The following is a 14900-nucleotide window of genomic DNA, read 5'->3' as shown; positions in this document are numbered from 1 at the left end:
TAGACCATAATTCTTGTCTAAGGAAGGATTTCAATCCATCTTGTTTGTTTACTGGAATCTTTTCATTAAGCTTGTCAGGATGTTGATGATTCATCAGCTGTTGGTTTGAGAAACTTGCTTCTTGGTGCCATACACAAATGCTTAGGAAATTCTGAAGATGCTGTTCAGGTAAGTTGTTAAATGATAATTTACACTATTAATCCTATTTTATGACCTGTGCTGTTAAACAGTAAATATTGTTGAGTAAGAGTGTTAAGCAAGCCATTAGTTGTCAGTGCTGTTGATCATACTGTTTTGTGAATTCCAACAGTATGTCAGGTTCTTTTCAAATCTTCTGTTTAGCATGTCTTTGTTATATTCTGTGTTGTAAAAGTAATTGGCTATGTTGAATGAACATGATAGCTAAAGTGGCTTGTAGGAGCAAGAGTTAAAGAGAAGCTGGGGAGAAAAATGGAAAAGTTCTTGGCTCTGCTGGATTTACTTTGTCCAACAGAGAAAATTCAGCTTTTTAAAAAAAATTACTTGGAGATTGACCTTTCAAAAAGCATGGGTTTGCTGCTTCTCCTCCAGGCCTGTTGGACACTGAGAGCTTTGAATATTAGCACATACCAAAGAATAATTTTGCCACTGCTCCAGGCTTTGCTCTGTAGGCACAACTTTTTTTTTCCTCCCCAAAACAGAATGCAATTCACATAAGCAACAAGGAAGCTGATGCTGGCTTTAAAGCTTTTTTTCCTTTTTTTTTTTCTTTTTTCTGCTTCTCTCAAGCATATCTTAAATAATCTGGGTACTCATCTCTGATGGTAAAGTTCCTTGTTAGATCTAGTATTTTTTCAATATGAAGTTGGAAAACTGTTGAAACAGTCAATATGTTACTTGGTAAAAATCCAAACAAATAGTTTTGCCGTGATACAGTAGTGTCAGTGAAAACCTCTGGGTCCTTCCTTAAAGAATCTCTACCATCGGAAGTTTTCAATGTATTCTCATTTTAGCTTTGGGCTAATTTCTAGTGCTTAAAGATGAACGGTGGTTCTGGATTTTTTTAAGTATCAAACAGTCAATTTTAATATATTACTGCAATCTTTTTTTTCCTTTTTCTTTAATTTTTGTAGTTCTTTCAGCGAGCTGCTAAGGATGAACTGTGCCGTCAAAACAACTTATATGTTCAGCCATATGCTTGCTATGAACTTGGCTGTCTTCTATTAGACAATCCAGAGGTAATAGCGTAACCTGTTTTTAAACTCTTAAGATTAGGGTGGGGAGTCAACATACCACTATACAAACAATGAAACAAAATTTATAGGTGATAATGTATGTTAAGTTTTAAAAATTTCTTTTATACCTACCATAAAGAAACTTACTACTTTGGGTTTTTGCAAACCAAGAAATGCAATGTGTTTTAGGTCACAACGTCTTAATTTTTCAATATCAAGAGCTAGTTATCTGTGGATAACACTGCAATGACTTGTTTTGTTGTTACTGGGTTTTATTTTTACATAAGAAACAGAGCTTGAGACTCTCTGGGATTCTTCAGGGCAGCTGTTACATTCCTTGACCATTAGTGGTGTCTTTCTCTAGCAGTAAAATGAACATGTCTGCAAACCTACAGCAAGCAGTAAAGCAAGAATTTTGATGAGTGTAGCACTACATAGTTTTGGTTACTATTTAGTACTTTACCCCAAAAAGCACCACAAAGACTTCACTTTTCAGCTCTCTGATCATGCCATGATACCCATTTTTTCGTATGTGCCTTACAGAACCAGTATATATACATTCTGGGGTAAAGACCTCTCTCCCCCTTCACTTGCCTTAGTGTTCCTGCAGCTGGTGGCAGCAGGGGCCTGGCAAGAATGCCTTGGGTAGGCAGGGATTTGTTGTCTGCAGGTGGCATTTAGTGTGGTGAGTGCCTAGGATCCTTTTCTTACGTATTTAATTTCCTGTTGGATGCTGTTCAAGTTCAAAGAAAGAGAGTTATACTCTCCAAATAGAATTTGGTGCCTTCCTAAAACAGCTCCATGTTTTTGGGATCAAACATATTTGGAACAATATGGTATTTGTCAAAAGTCTTTTTACTTTGGGATTATTTATCCCCACTCTCTTAGGACAGATATCTTCCTAATATCTTGAATTATTAAATGGTTCGAGACCATCTAAGGCACCTGAAGGTGCACAAGTCCATGGGACCCGATGAGATCCATCTGCGGGTCCTGAAGGAACTGGTGGAGGAAGTTGCTAAGCCACTATCCATCGTATTTGAGAAGTCGCAGCAGTCCAGTGAAGTTCCCACTGACTGGAAAAGGGAAACATAACCCCCATTTTTAAAAAGGGAAAAAAGGAAGACCCGGGGAACTACAGGCCAGTCAGTCTCACCTCTGTGCCTGGGAAGATCATGGAACAGATCCTCCTGGAAGCTATGCTAAGGCACATGGAGGACAGGGAGGTGGTTCGAGACAGCCAGCAAGGCTTCACCAAGGGCAAGTCCTGCCTGACCAACCTAGTGGCCTTCTATGATGGAGTGACTACATCAGTGGACATGGGAAGGGCTACAGATGTCGTCTATCTGGACCTCTGGTATGGATTTGATGGATGGACTGTCCAGTGGGTGAGGAATTGGTTAGATGGTCGCATCCAGAGGGTAGTGGTCAATGGCTCAATGTCCAGATGGAGATTGGTGACGAGTGGCGTCCCGCAGGGGTCTATTGGGACCGGTCCTGTTTAATATCTTCATCAATGACACAGATAGTGGGATCAAGTGCACCCTCAGCAAGTTTGCAGATGACACCAAGCTGAGTGATGCAGTTGACATGCCAGAGGGATGGGATGCCATCCAGAGGGACCTGGACAAGCTCGAGAAGTGGGCCCATGTGAATGTCATGAGGTTTAACAATGCTAAGTGCAAGGTCCTGCACCTGGGTTGGGGCAACCCTTGGTATCAATACAGGCTGGGGGATGAAGGGATTGAGAGCAGCTCTGCTGAGAAGGACTTGGGGGTACTGGTGGATGAGTGGCTCACATCCACTCACTGGATGTGAGCTGGCACTGTGTGCGCTCGCAGCCCAGAAGGCCAATCGTATCCTGGGCTGCATCACAAGAAGCGTGGCCAGCAGGTCGAGGGAGGTGATTCTGCCCCTCTATTCTGCTCTGGTGAGACCCCACATGGAGCACTGCGTCCAGCTCTGGAGCCCTCAGCATAAGGAGGACACAGACCTGTTGGAGTGGGTCCAGAGGAGGGCCACAAAAATGATCAGGGGGATGGAACACCTCTGGTATGAGGAAAGGCTGAGAGAGTTGGGGTTGTTCAGCCTGGAGAAGAGAAGGCTTCGGGGAGACCTGATTGCAGCCTATCAGTACTTAAAGGGGGCTTACAAAAAAGATGGCAGCAAACTTCTTAGCAGGGCCTGTTGCAACAGGACAAGGGGGAATGGCTTTAAACTAAAGGGGGGTAGATTTAGGCTAGATACAAGGAAGAAATTTTTTATGCTGCGGGTAGTGAAGCACTGGCACAGGTTGCCCAGAGAGGTGGTGGATGCCCCATCCCTGGAAACATTCAAGGTCAGGTTGGACGGGGCTCTGAGCAACCTGATCTAGTTGAAGATGTCCCTGCCCATGGCAGAGGGATTGGACTAGATGACCTTTAGAGGTCCCTTCCAACCCAAACTATTCTATGATTCTAATCTCACACATCAGTGCATCTTGGAAACCTAGCTGGACTGAGGGCACACATACCATCGTACTATTTCATCGCAGGGGATGTATAAGTAAAGTGATTTCAGTCATTTCAGTTCTGTTTTAACATGCTGTATGTTTTGGCATTTTGGCTTTCACCCTGAGTAGTGAGGTTTTTGTTGTTCAGGATGAGGAGGAAAATAATCCACCTGGCTTTCAGACTGTCCAAATGGCTTGGTTGATTGATGATTTGATCGTTCAGGTCTTCGCGCGTACCCTGCCTCCTAGGGAGCCCAGAGAATCTTAAACTAGGGCAACTTCTGCACCACTCTTGGTGCTGTTTCCCTCCTCAAAACATGCAACACCACTACTTGGAGTTTATGCTGCTTTATGTAGTACTTCCTGAATCCAATTGCAAGTTAGGGGAAGCAGTTACAGGGTAATGACTTGAACCCCCGTGTCATTGTATGTAGTGTATGAAGTAGTTGGGCTGATAGTATCTCGTATTCTTAAGATTCTGTTTTCAGTTGTTTTTAATCTTGTCAGATTTAACAATCTAAGCTGAACCTTCCCCTTAAAGAGGGAAGGAAAGGAAAATCTTCCAATAAAAGTTGTTATCATGGCAAAAGACAAAACTAGAGAAAATGCTTTTAAAAATAATAGTTCTTTTTTGAAAACCCTGCTGCCCTACAACTTAGAACTGGGCCTTGAAGCGTGGTAGAGAGGTCTGAGTCCACTAATGTTCCTGCTGCCTTTTTTTTCCATGTTCATATTTAAATTTGATCGTGTCAAGTATCTCTTAAAAAAACAAAACAAAAAAAGTGTGGTGGGTAGTGAAGTTATCTGAAGATTTTGAGAATGTGGGAACACTCCTTCCTTCTTCCCTGCTTTACGTGTAGAATGTGCACACAGTATAAACAAACGTGCTTTCTATTGGGTGTTTGAGGACTGAACGAGCCTCGGGTTTGTAGCTGTACTGAGAAGCGCTTAGTATGTGAAAGACATGCAGGAAACTCCCTCTCGTGGCACTCAGACAATGAGGAGATAAACGATGCTTGACTTGAATAAAGTGGGATGGGGTGGGGAAAAGCAAGAGCTAGAATTGGAGGCGAGTGGATGCTGTTTATAGAAAATTCCATTTACTAGCTGAGGTGTCATGCGAGAGCTCTGTAATGATTAAGAAAGAGAAGGGAATAGGATTTTATAAATCACATTTACCTGAGAGGCTGAGTATATTAAAAAACCCTGAGCAACAGATACAGGTGTATGAATATGCATGTTAGTATAAAAAGCATGCTGTTATTAAATTTACTTTACTTTAAAATTACTCATAATTACATGTTTAATTTATCACGTCATCTGAATCATCTTTGTTATTTTAAACTTAGTTCTAATCAAGTTCTTTAAGATTTTAATATGGTTATGTCAAGAAGTTTACAGATTTTTTGTAGCTGTTTTAGACAGTGAATGTAATTCAACCAATATAAATACACATGTTCATATTCATATATTTGAATAAGAAAACTTATTTTTTCTGTCTACTTCTCAGGCAGTTGATTTATTTGTAAGGCTTAAAATAAAAATGTACTGTATGATAAGAAATAAAACATGAGCTTTTCAGTAGTAAATATTACTCTGCAAATATACATATTTTTTCCTTAAGAGTTTGAAATTGAGATTTCTGAAACAACTTTTAATGCTTAAAATCCAGTAACTTGTTTTGTAAATAAATGGCTTAAACTTTGGTTAAGAAACAAAAATTACTCTATTGATCAATTAGTCATCTGTAGCCTCACTTGTTTCCCTGCACATTGTTGTCGCTCACCATCATCATCAGCAACTTGCATTTAAAGCTGTAATTTCTCCTTTTCTGTAGAAGACTAGAAATATGTAATACTGCATTTCTTGGGTGCCTCATTTGTATTTCTGGCTTCCTAATTTGAGAGGGTTTTGTCTGCCTGGTACCTTGTTTTCAAGATAGAGATGCTATTCTGGACTGACCAGGCCATATACTTAAGATATTTTCTGTAACATTTTCAGTGCATTTCTAATGCCATGTTTGTCTCTTTGTAGACTGTGCCAAGAGGTAAAACCTTACTTCTCCAAGCCAAGGTAAAAACTAAGATACTTTCAAATTTATGTTTCTGAGGTGAGGGCATTTGAGAGGTTGTGTTTTTGGGGGTTTGGGGCAGGGGCGGTGGATGTTAAGTGTCAGTGTCCCTTACCTATAATCTACAACATTATCATGTAGATACACATTAATGTATGTGATACACATTTATGTATGTTATGTAGATACGTATTTCTAGGTCAGTCATAGCACAGAGCCCGTGTTAGTGACCTCTCCTGGAGCGTTAGAACCTTGCCAAGTTTTTCAACTAAGATTTGGCTACAGAAAGTTTGAAAATGACAAGTCTCCACTTCTTATCTGTTCCGACTGGTTCCTGCATTGGGCATGTTGGGATATTCTAGAGCTTTTGGACTTGCAGAAATTCCTAGGTGCTATTCCAACTACATGGGATCCAAATGTTGGAAATGGAAGCTTTCTGCTTTCTTGACCAACTTGGAATTTCTGTAATAATTCTGTTACTTTGGGTAATGCAGGGATATTGCAACATGCAATCTCCAGTTCACCTCTTTTCTTCGGTCCGTTTTGTAACGTGACTTCTTAGGCGTTAGTAGTAAAATTATCTTCGTATCATAAAGTGAAGGAGGCTAATAGTTACATGGTTCTTGTTGTTGTTTTTTTTTTTCCCCCTCCTAGGAGGAATTTACTGGCTATGACTTTGAGAACAGATTGCACGTCCGCATACATGCAGCCTTAGCCTCTCTAAGGGAAGTAGTTCCACAGTGACGGACAGGAAGTCTTGTTATCCTTTCCCACAGTTTCTGCACTTTAAGATGAAGCAGAAGAAAAAGCTGTTGGGAAGACCAGCTTTTCTTCTGAAAACCACTTGTGCCAGAGACACTTTCCTAGTATGGTCAGAGTTGGTATGGCTTAGTAGAACATTACAAATTTTAAGTAAAAGTAAATCAACCAGGAAGAAGGTTAAGTGACCTTGTGTTTTTAACTCTTCAGTTTTTATTTTGTTTAAACCAAGCTGAACACAATTGCTTGTAACTCTGGGTGAGCCTAAATAAGCACACGTGATTTACTTCAACAATATTGGCAGGTGTGATTTTTAACTTTTAAAATAGATCTAAAATATGCCAAGGGGAGCACTTCTGTTTTGATTAGAATAATACAATAAAAGTAATTCGTATAAATGTTGAAATTGGGAATGGTCAGAACGCTTTTTTTCCTTCAAGCATTAGCCAATACACAGGAGGAGGAAAACTGTTCAGCCACAAAAAGCATATCTTACTAAATTTTAGTGGTTTATGTTAGTGACTTCATGACGACTAACGTGTGAATTTTTAACCTCGCATCCCCTACCCATTCTTCATTCCTTCCCTCCCAATCCAGCTCATTCTTGTGATATAAATTATGTCAATATTTAGGATCCCTGCTTCTGGTACATTCCAGCCAAATACTTACTTTGTTTGACATGCAATCACAGTGTGGGCAGTTCTTATTTCTGCTCTTAATATTCTGAATATTATGTTAAAATACATAGGCCAGATACAGTAATTTTACATATTTTTCATTCAAGCTGCTGAATCTTTATAGCAGTGACCTTTAAAGGTATTAAAAAAACCAAACAAACAAAACACAAGACCAAAAATCTACTTTGGTAGTTATACCAATACTATGATATCCTAAGTCTCTATATGGCATTCCAAACCTGTGGTGTTCAGATACTGAAATACCTCGGAGAGCTTAAAACTTTTATCATGACCATATAATTTTTAATACTTGGCCATCTGTGTGCTCATCTGTAGCTTTTTTTTACTTTTGTCTGTAATATGTAGTATCTCCTTATGTTTTATATTCAGTTAATATCATATTCTAGGAAGGTAAATATTTTTTTAAAGAAGCTTATGAATGGAAATCTGACCAGAAAGTTAGTTGAATTATGTTAACTTTGCAAAGCTAAGAAAACTGGATATCCTTGGAAATAGTTATCCAAAAGCCTTATCTTTACTTTGGTCAGGTTGCCTTAAACAGTTCCTTAGCTTAAACTTTTTTTTTCTCCCCCCCTTACCTTTTTGTAGAGTATGTCGCCAAAGTTTTAGACCTTGCCCACACCTAACCTTCATTGATTTGCTTTTGAGGTTGCATCTAAAGCAAGACTGATATGGAGGAGACAAGTAATATCCTATTTGGTAGGCCAAATGAAACAGTTCAGACACTTTTATTTCTCTCTAGAAATACACAGTTCCTGCTATGAAAGGCATTCCTAGAGCAGTTAAACACTTCTGTTGCAGTTCCTGAAGGAGAGGAGAGACTCTTAACTCTTAAAAAAACAGTTTTATTTTTCTATAATCTAGGTGTGTTACAGATAGTACACTGTTTTTTGTTTTTTTTTTTTAATTCAACTTTGACAGTAATATTGAGTCACAAATGAGTGTTCAACCTTATTTGGTCAATCCAAATAAGTATTGCCTAGAAAACAATATATTGTATATATAGCGGCTACTTAGAATTCAAATAATGATTTTAAAAATGGGCTTTAATGTACTTGAAATCTTATTTTGTCCTATCTGACTTTCAGTGTTTTGCAATGAGAGAGACAGTCCCTTCTGGGTAAATAACTAGAAACGGTACAGTTACTGACAAAATTCCTTTTAAATACATTACTTAAATATAATGTGAGACTAGGCTGTTCAGGACACAAAGCACCTGCATGCGACTTGTGTTGGGATATCTAGGGTCTACATACTTGGAGGTAGCTAGCAAATTGTAGTAAATTTACTAAAAGGCCTGTTGTTCTCACCAGGCCAGGAGTGGGTATGGAAAGACACTATATATTCATGTAACAGTTTAACTCTGTGCAAATTGCAGCTTTTCTGTGGATTTAGCGAATCATCACTGAAATAGAACTATCTCTTTCTGTATTAATTATATTTTTTTCCCTCCCCTCGTAGGAGAATCTCCTACATTGTAAATGTCAAAATTATTTTTTATGTTAGATTGTGCCTGTGATGAGAAAGATTTCAACTGTATTTTGTGTAAACTGATAAGTTTTTATACTTTGGAACTCGGAGGCATGGTCTAATAGCAATAACGGAATATGCATCTTGCTAGTTAATATCTTCACTGGGTCAGGTATTTTTGTTGATGTTGATGCAGTTTTTATCTCAATATGACTCATTTCAAATAAATAACTAGAATTTTTAGATGTCACAAAGTGGCATATTTATTGTGATGTACTGTAAATGTTGTTAATTTACAGAACTTGCACTTTTATATTTCTGAGTAAAATTAACAGAAACGTGGACATGAGTCTTGCTCCCTTGCTCCTCGAATTTGTCTTTTAATTGGTGGCCTCCTGAACAAGATGATATCAAGTATTGGGAAAACTTCTGGGATGTCAAGTGACTCTGTAACAAAGTTTTCTAGTCAGGAATTACCTCAGCCTTTGTTCTTCCAGTATAATTATAGTCTCCGGGTTTAGAAAGTGAGCTACATGTGTCATGTTGAGACCAACCGTAGAGTGAACAAGGTTTAAGATGCGTTTTTAAGACAGCAAATTTACTTGCTCTTCATTAAAGAAAAAGAACCACACACAATTGTATTTGTTGTATTCCTGCATCTTTGAAAAATGTTTCTAATTTACTCTAAAGCAAGCACTTTAATTTCTTCTCTGACTTTGAATGCTTGTTTCATATTCTAGTTATGCTTTATTCTTAAATAAAATTCCCCAAATGTAGTATTGAATTGCTTTTCAATTTGCAATCTGATTGTCTTTCCAACGATTGATCGTACTCGTGTTTAAAACTTGCTCTGTAACTGTTTGAAGTTTGAACAGGAGCAAGCGTTACGTTGGTGTAGGGCTATACGTGGCATTGCAAGGGTGCTAATTCAACCTATCAGTGGAGTGAAAGCAGGGTAGCCTATAAATGACACTCAAATTCCCTTTCCAGTCATCATTACAAAATACTAACAGCGGTAGCAATCACTTTCATGAAGAATTATGCAATCACAAACAAGTATTATTAAGCTAACGTTAAGAAGTAAATTTGTACTTGGCTGTCTTTTAAGGCAATTGGGCAGCCAGTGGCATCTGACCAGCACACCTGTCCTTGGCTCAGCAGGGGCTCTGCAGGCAGCCTAGAACATACCGTGGTACAAGTCCGTGGTCCTCCACTGGGCTTGAGGAGTAAGAAGTACAGGTATATTTCCTCTCATCCTTCATCCTGAAGGAACTGTATGACAAATTATTTTATATAAATTAGGCGTTTAGAAAAAAAGGCGGGACGGGGAATTGTTTCTCTGCTAGTTACAGTTTGAGTAGATGCTTATACAATATTGTCTTGCATTCTAATGTTTTGAGGTGAGCTAGAAAATACTGCTTCAAAAACTACTTTTATCTGGAAAAGTTGACTTACAGAAGATGGAAATATACAGGTAAGTTCCCGTTCTGGTTCATTTTCACCAAAGAACAATTAAAATACAGTATTCTGTACAGAGATTCAGAAAGCAAGGGAACCTGCTGTTTTTACACTGAATTATCCATATCTGTATACAATACTCTTAATTTATGCCAAAGCAAATTCTTGTATGAAATTAGCTGGTGTACAAGATGCACTGGAAAAAAAGATTGAGTTATTTTACAGAAGGCTTAATTTTGTCACAGTGGTGCAAATCTGTATTCTCCCTGAACTTTGAAACTTGTTCGACTGACCAGTTGCAAAATTGTGCCGTTGTTAGTAGATGGCAAAAAGTGATTTCCCCACCCCTAACACCTCTATACTCAGGGCTGTTTCCCTTGATTGAATTACACTTAAATATCATACTGTTTAGCATCCCTTCCATCTTTGTAGGGTTTTTTATTGCTGGCATTGCATACATCTCCAGAGTGCTTGCAGAAGGGACCACGTACCAGCAAATGAGGTGCAGAAGGTCAGTGTGGTGAACTGCTGCGGAAGGACAGCACCTGAAAGGGTCCAGACCCTCTACTCTTCCAAACCTACAGGTCTCTAGCTTTGGTTTCCAGACCCTGCATCTCATTGTATTTTCTTCTGCTGTATCAGATACTGTGTTCTTTGCCGTGTCTCAGTGTAGGCATTCTAAAGAATGTTCAGGTCACCTCTTTACTGTTCTTTTGCATGAGCAAAATATAAATGAGACAGTAAGAAAGTTCAACTTGAGGAAGGCTTTCTAGAGTTAAATACTGAACTATTTCTGTTTTTCACCATAGTTTTTTTAATGTAAGTTCAGACTCCAAAACTGGACCCAGCATAGGTTACCAGGGTAGATGCATATTACAGTTACATATTGCCTTCCTGCTTCTGCTCAGAACCTCTTTGCTTAATTACCCAAGATTTTCATGACCTATTTAGCTGCTGTGTTTTAACCCAGTGTGTTTTAGCCATGGGGAGTTCATGCTCAGTTGTCTTACCACTATTTTTCATTGCTGCTTTTTCAAAAATGCTGTTTATCTTGTGATGTGACTTCTTCCAAGATGGTGTTCCAATATTCAATTTGATCAAGTAATCTGTTGAGCTCAGCAGGACTGGCTGGTCCTCGGTGTTTTTCAGTCTTTTTGGCAAGCTGTGTTTAGCTATAGGAGATGCCCAGAAAAGCTCCCGGGTGAAGAGGTTAAGAGAAAAAAAAGCTTGAGTTGGATATTTGAGAGGGGAAGGGAGGGAGAGAGAGATTGTCAGACTTTGCTGAGCAAAACCATTTACGTAACAAACGCCTCCCAGTCTTTCACTAAAAGCAGTATGTTTACATATTGAAAAAAGATAACTGTACTCCCGGGACATATACTTCTCCCCGCTTGTAGCAAAGGCCCCGGCGAAGGGGAGGACAGAGAGTCGGAGACACACACGTAAAGACACCTTAAATAAAAACAGTATTTTGTACCTTTGGTAGGAAAAGCAAGAAGGTTTTCGTGGAGACTTTTGTATATTTATGCAAACCCCCACTTAGAATTCTACTGAAGTCTCTGGCAGGTAGAAACACAAAAATGGTGCTTGCAAAAAATGCAAGTCCTCTTCTCCTGCCTATTTCGCTGAAGCTTTGAAAGAGATTGCAGGTTAAAAAAACAAAATAAAACTGAACACACCCCACGTGCCCCCAACCAGTGCGGTTCATTAACCTGTTGTGAACTATCTAATGCCTTAATGAATGACCTGATCCTTTTTTTGGCAGAAAAATAAGGCTTATCTGGGACCTTGATATGCTGAACTTGTGTCCAGTCTCTAAGACTTCAACATTGTCTGGAAGCTATTACTGCTGCAGATGGGGCAAAGGATGGTAGGACAAGGTAATTACCTTCAGTTGGGCTAACTGCTCTTAAGCTGACAGGCTCTTCAGTTTGGGGCCAAAGGGCAACATGTTTTAGTTGAGTAGCTGGTACACTTCGTATGGTGGATTTACTCTAGATGGCTTCCAAAAACGGCATTCAAGTTCCAGCAGAGTGAATTAGTTTCCAGACATATTTTTTTCCTATAGCTCTTCTTAGGTTTCAGACAGACACACTTTTATGTTAGGGGCTGAAGCCTTTTTAAATATTTAAGGACGTTTATGCTACTGTTCTGTTACCTCTGATAATAAATTTTTCTGTGGTTTATGACATCTGTACTTAAACATCTTTGAAGCTTTTGCTGTGCAGAGCTTTGCAGACCTAGACTTTTGAAAGTTTTCAAAAGAAGCAAATTTACAAGTTATCTTCTGATCTGTATTCATGGAGGATGGTTTCAAAGTAACCACATGACTGCCTTTGCACCCAGGTATGTTTAATGCCTTTATGAAGTCCTGTTGCTTCCGTATGTTCTCCATACAGAAATTCAGACTTCAGATTACTATCCCGACTCCAGAAATGATATTTTTCTAGTCTCATATATATTCTTGAAGTATATCTTATTCTTTCCATAGGAAAGCTATTCTTCCTAATTTCATAAGTCATAGCATATTCATATTTAACTTTTTTAATGTTATGGTCTGTGTTGTCACACTCCAGAACTGATGAGCTATTGTGAGAAGTTTTCTTAATGAGAAATTACTTTCTAAGGATTCTTTTATGGAAGAAGCATTTTGTGGTGAGTTCACTGTTAACGTACTTTCCAGTGAACTAACTTGAAAGTGGTATAATATGCTGTTAATTTTGAATGACCTATTATGAATACGTTACTTATTAAAGGAAGCTATTGTAGATAGTCTAAATGTTTTAGCCGCAGCAATGACACCTGAGTCTTAAATCTTCAGTGCTGCTGGAATTCCCCTTGGGTTTCTGTAGAGATGCAGACATCCAGGAATGCAAGAGCAGGTAGGTAGATGATGGTTTTCCAACTTTGATGAAGACTGATCTGTAGCATTGTTGGTGGATAAAAGTTTTTATCCCACAGCAGACTTCTGATCATGGCTTGCCCCCATGATCTTCCTGCCTTCATGGTCCTGAGAAACACAGTTAGTGGTAACCTTGAAAATACAGCGCTATACAGTTACTTTTTTTGTGCTTGTTTTATTGGAACAGAAAAGGATCTTGTGTGTATCCACTGAAAATGTGTACTGGAAAGCAAATGCTATCCCTGGGGCTGTTGAGGTTTGTTTCAAGTTTTGCCCTTGCAATCGTAAGGTTCTGCAGTATGAGTGGAGCTGTATTAAGGAATAATCTGGTTCCTCTTCAGGTGTAGCTGCCGTGGCTGAAGAGGTTGCAGTCCCTAGCCGTTTGCTCAGAGCTCCTGCCAGAGGTCACCACAGAACATCGCTTCGCAGGTGCTATATTTTGCAGTCTGTTATGTCAGTTTAAATCCCTTGAGTGTTGTATCTCACCTGTCTTAAAAGGCCAGGCTGTGAATGAGGGGATGGGTCGTGCACCCATGCGCTGTACCACGGCTGGCAGAGAGGTGGGAGGTATGCAGCTGCGGCCTTTCTGCTTTCCGCAGGTTGCAGCATCGGATTGCGTGAAGTCATCATAACCTGAGACTGAGCACAAAGTTACGCTCTTGCTGTGCTGGGAGAAATGTCTCTGGTTCAGCTGCCTGTTGCTGGTAAGGAAAAACGATGTTTTGGCAAAGGCAAAACAATTCCTCAGAGGGGTTCTGCCTGTGCTGTGGGTTCAGCCGGTTACGCGCTTGAGGGCAAGTCAGCAGCAGAAAGCAGGAACGGGTTTCACAGTAGTACGGGAAGGGAGAAGAGGCAGCAGCTCACAGGGTGTGAGCGCTGTGGGCGCTCGCTTCCCCCGTGCCATGTGGTGGGCAGCATCCATAGGTGCTCGGCCTCACCCTTGCAGCCCTGACGCTGCTTGTCCTTGAGCGGCGGCAGCCATGACACCGTACTTCAGTCTTAAAAATATATTATTAAAAGGGTTATAGATAGAGTTGTGCTCAAACAGTTGTGTCCATTAAATGCACCGGTTCTTGTGCGACAATGAGAATCAAGGTGTTTATTGCAGGAGGAAAGCCCTCGCTGATGAGCCGCAGCGTCACCTGGACATGGAGCACTCTGGCTGCCCGACTATAAATTTTAATTGTGTATTTTGCCTCCTGCTCTTTTTTTTTTTTTTTTTTTTAAATCCTTTTCAACCAACAAACAGTAACGCCGCAGAGCCGGAGCGCAGCCGCTGACAGCTGGGAACCTCAGCGCTGCCATGCTGTGCTGATGACGCATGGGCACTGTGACATCACGCCCTCCCGGCTGGGTGCGGCGGCCCTCGTCGGGAGGCCGTGACCAGGAGACAGCAAGTGCCAGAGGGGACGGAGGAGGAGGAGAGGGGTGGAAGAAGTGTCCTGTAAACTCTTTGCTTGAACGCGAATGGCTTTTGTGGCTCATCGGGGGGTGCTTTGTGGGCTTTATCTTTAAAAAAGGGAGTTCATGGCATGGTTTTGAATTCACATCATTGTTCCCTAGTTGGCTGGCCCCCCCCCGACTGTGCCTTCTGCTGCCTAAAGGTGCAGAGGGGGAGTAAAGGATTTGGTCACTGCAAATGGTAAATACCCCCTTTAAGTTAAAGGAATGTTTGGGAAGGGGTGGAGGAGGAGCGTTATTGATGGCATGGCAAGGGATGAGCAGCTGCGATCACGCCGTCAGTGTCAGACACTTCACACTGGGGCGGGGTAAACGCTCAGCTGAGCGGTTCTGTTTGTGCAGATGAGAAGCCGTAAGCCGACTTGAGTGGGCAAAG

At 40.3% G+C, this 14900-nt stretch overlaps 1 protein-coding gene across 2 annotated transcripts in view; it reads left to right on the top strand.

Annotated features, from left to right (window-relative positions):
• TTC39C (tetratricopeptide repeat domain 39C) overlaps window positions 1-8132 on the top strand; it is a 39738-nt gene extending 31606 nt beyond the window's left edge. Inside the window, exons 11-14 of one of the 2 annotated variants that reach the window (XM_076329828.1) lie at window positions 71-168; window positions 1113-1217; window positions 5740-5778; window positions 6553-8132. In XM_076329828.1, coding sequence (XP_076185943.1) covers window positions 71-168; window positions 1113-1217; window positions 5740-5778; window positions 6553-6723 — 413 coding nt within the window. In that variant the 3' untranslated portion in view covers window positions 6724-8132. Of the gene's footprint in view, window positions 1-70; window positions 169-1112; window positions 1218-5739; window positions 5779-6430 lie in introns of both variants that reach the window. The other variant, XM_076329829.1, reaches the window with a different exon arrangement.
• The last annotated feature ends 6768 nt before the right edge of the window (window positions 8133-14900 follow it).

The sequence above is a fragment of the Aptenodytes patagonicus genome, chromosome 2, assembly GCF_965638725.1.
Source record: "Aptenodytes patagonicus chromosome 2, bAptPat1.pri.cur, whole genome shotgun sequence".
NCBI classification, from domain to species: domain Eukaryota; kingdom Metazoa; phylum Chordata; class Aves; order Sphenisciformes; family Spheniscidae; genus Aptenodytes; species Aptenodytes patagonicus.
The sequence above is the reverse complement of the archived record's forward strand: the minus strand, read 5'-3'. Positions and strand labels throughout refer to the sequence as shown.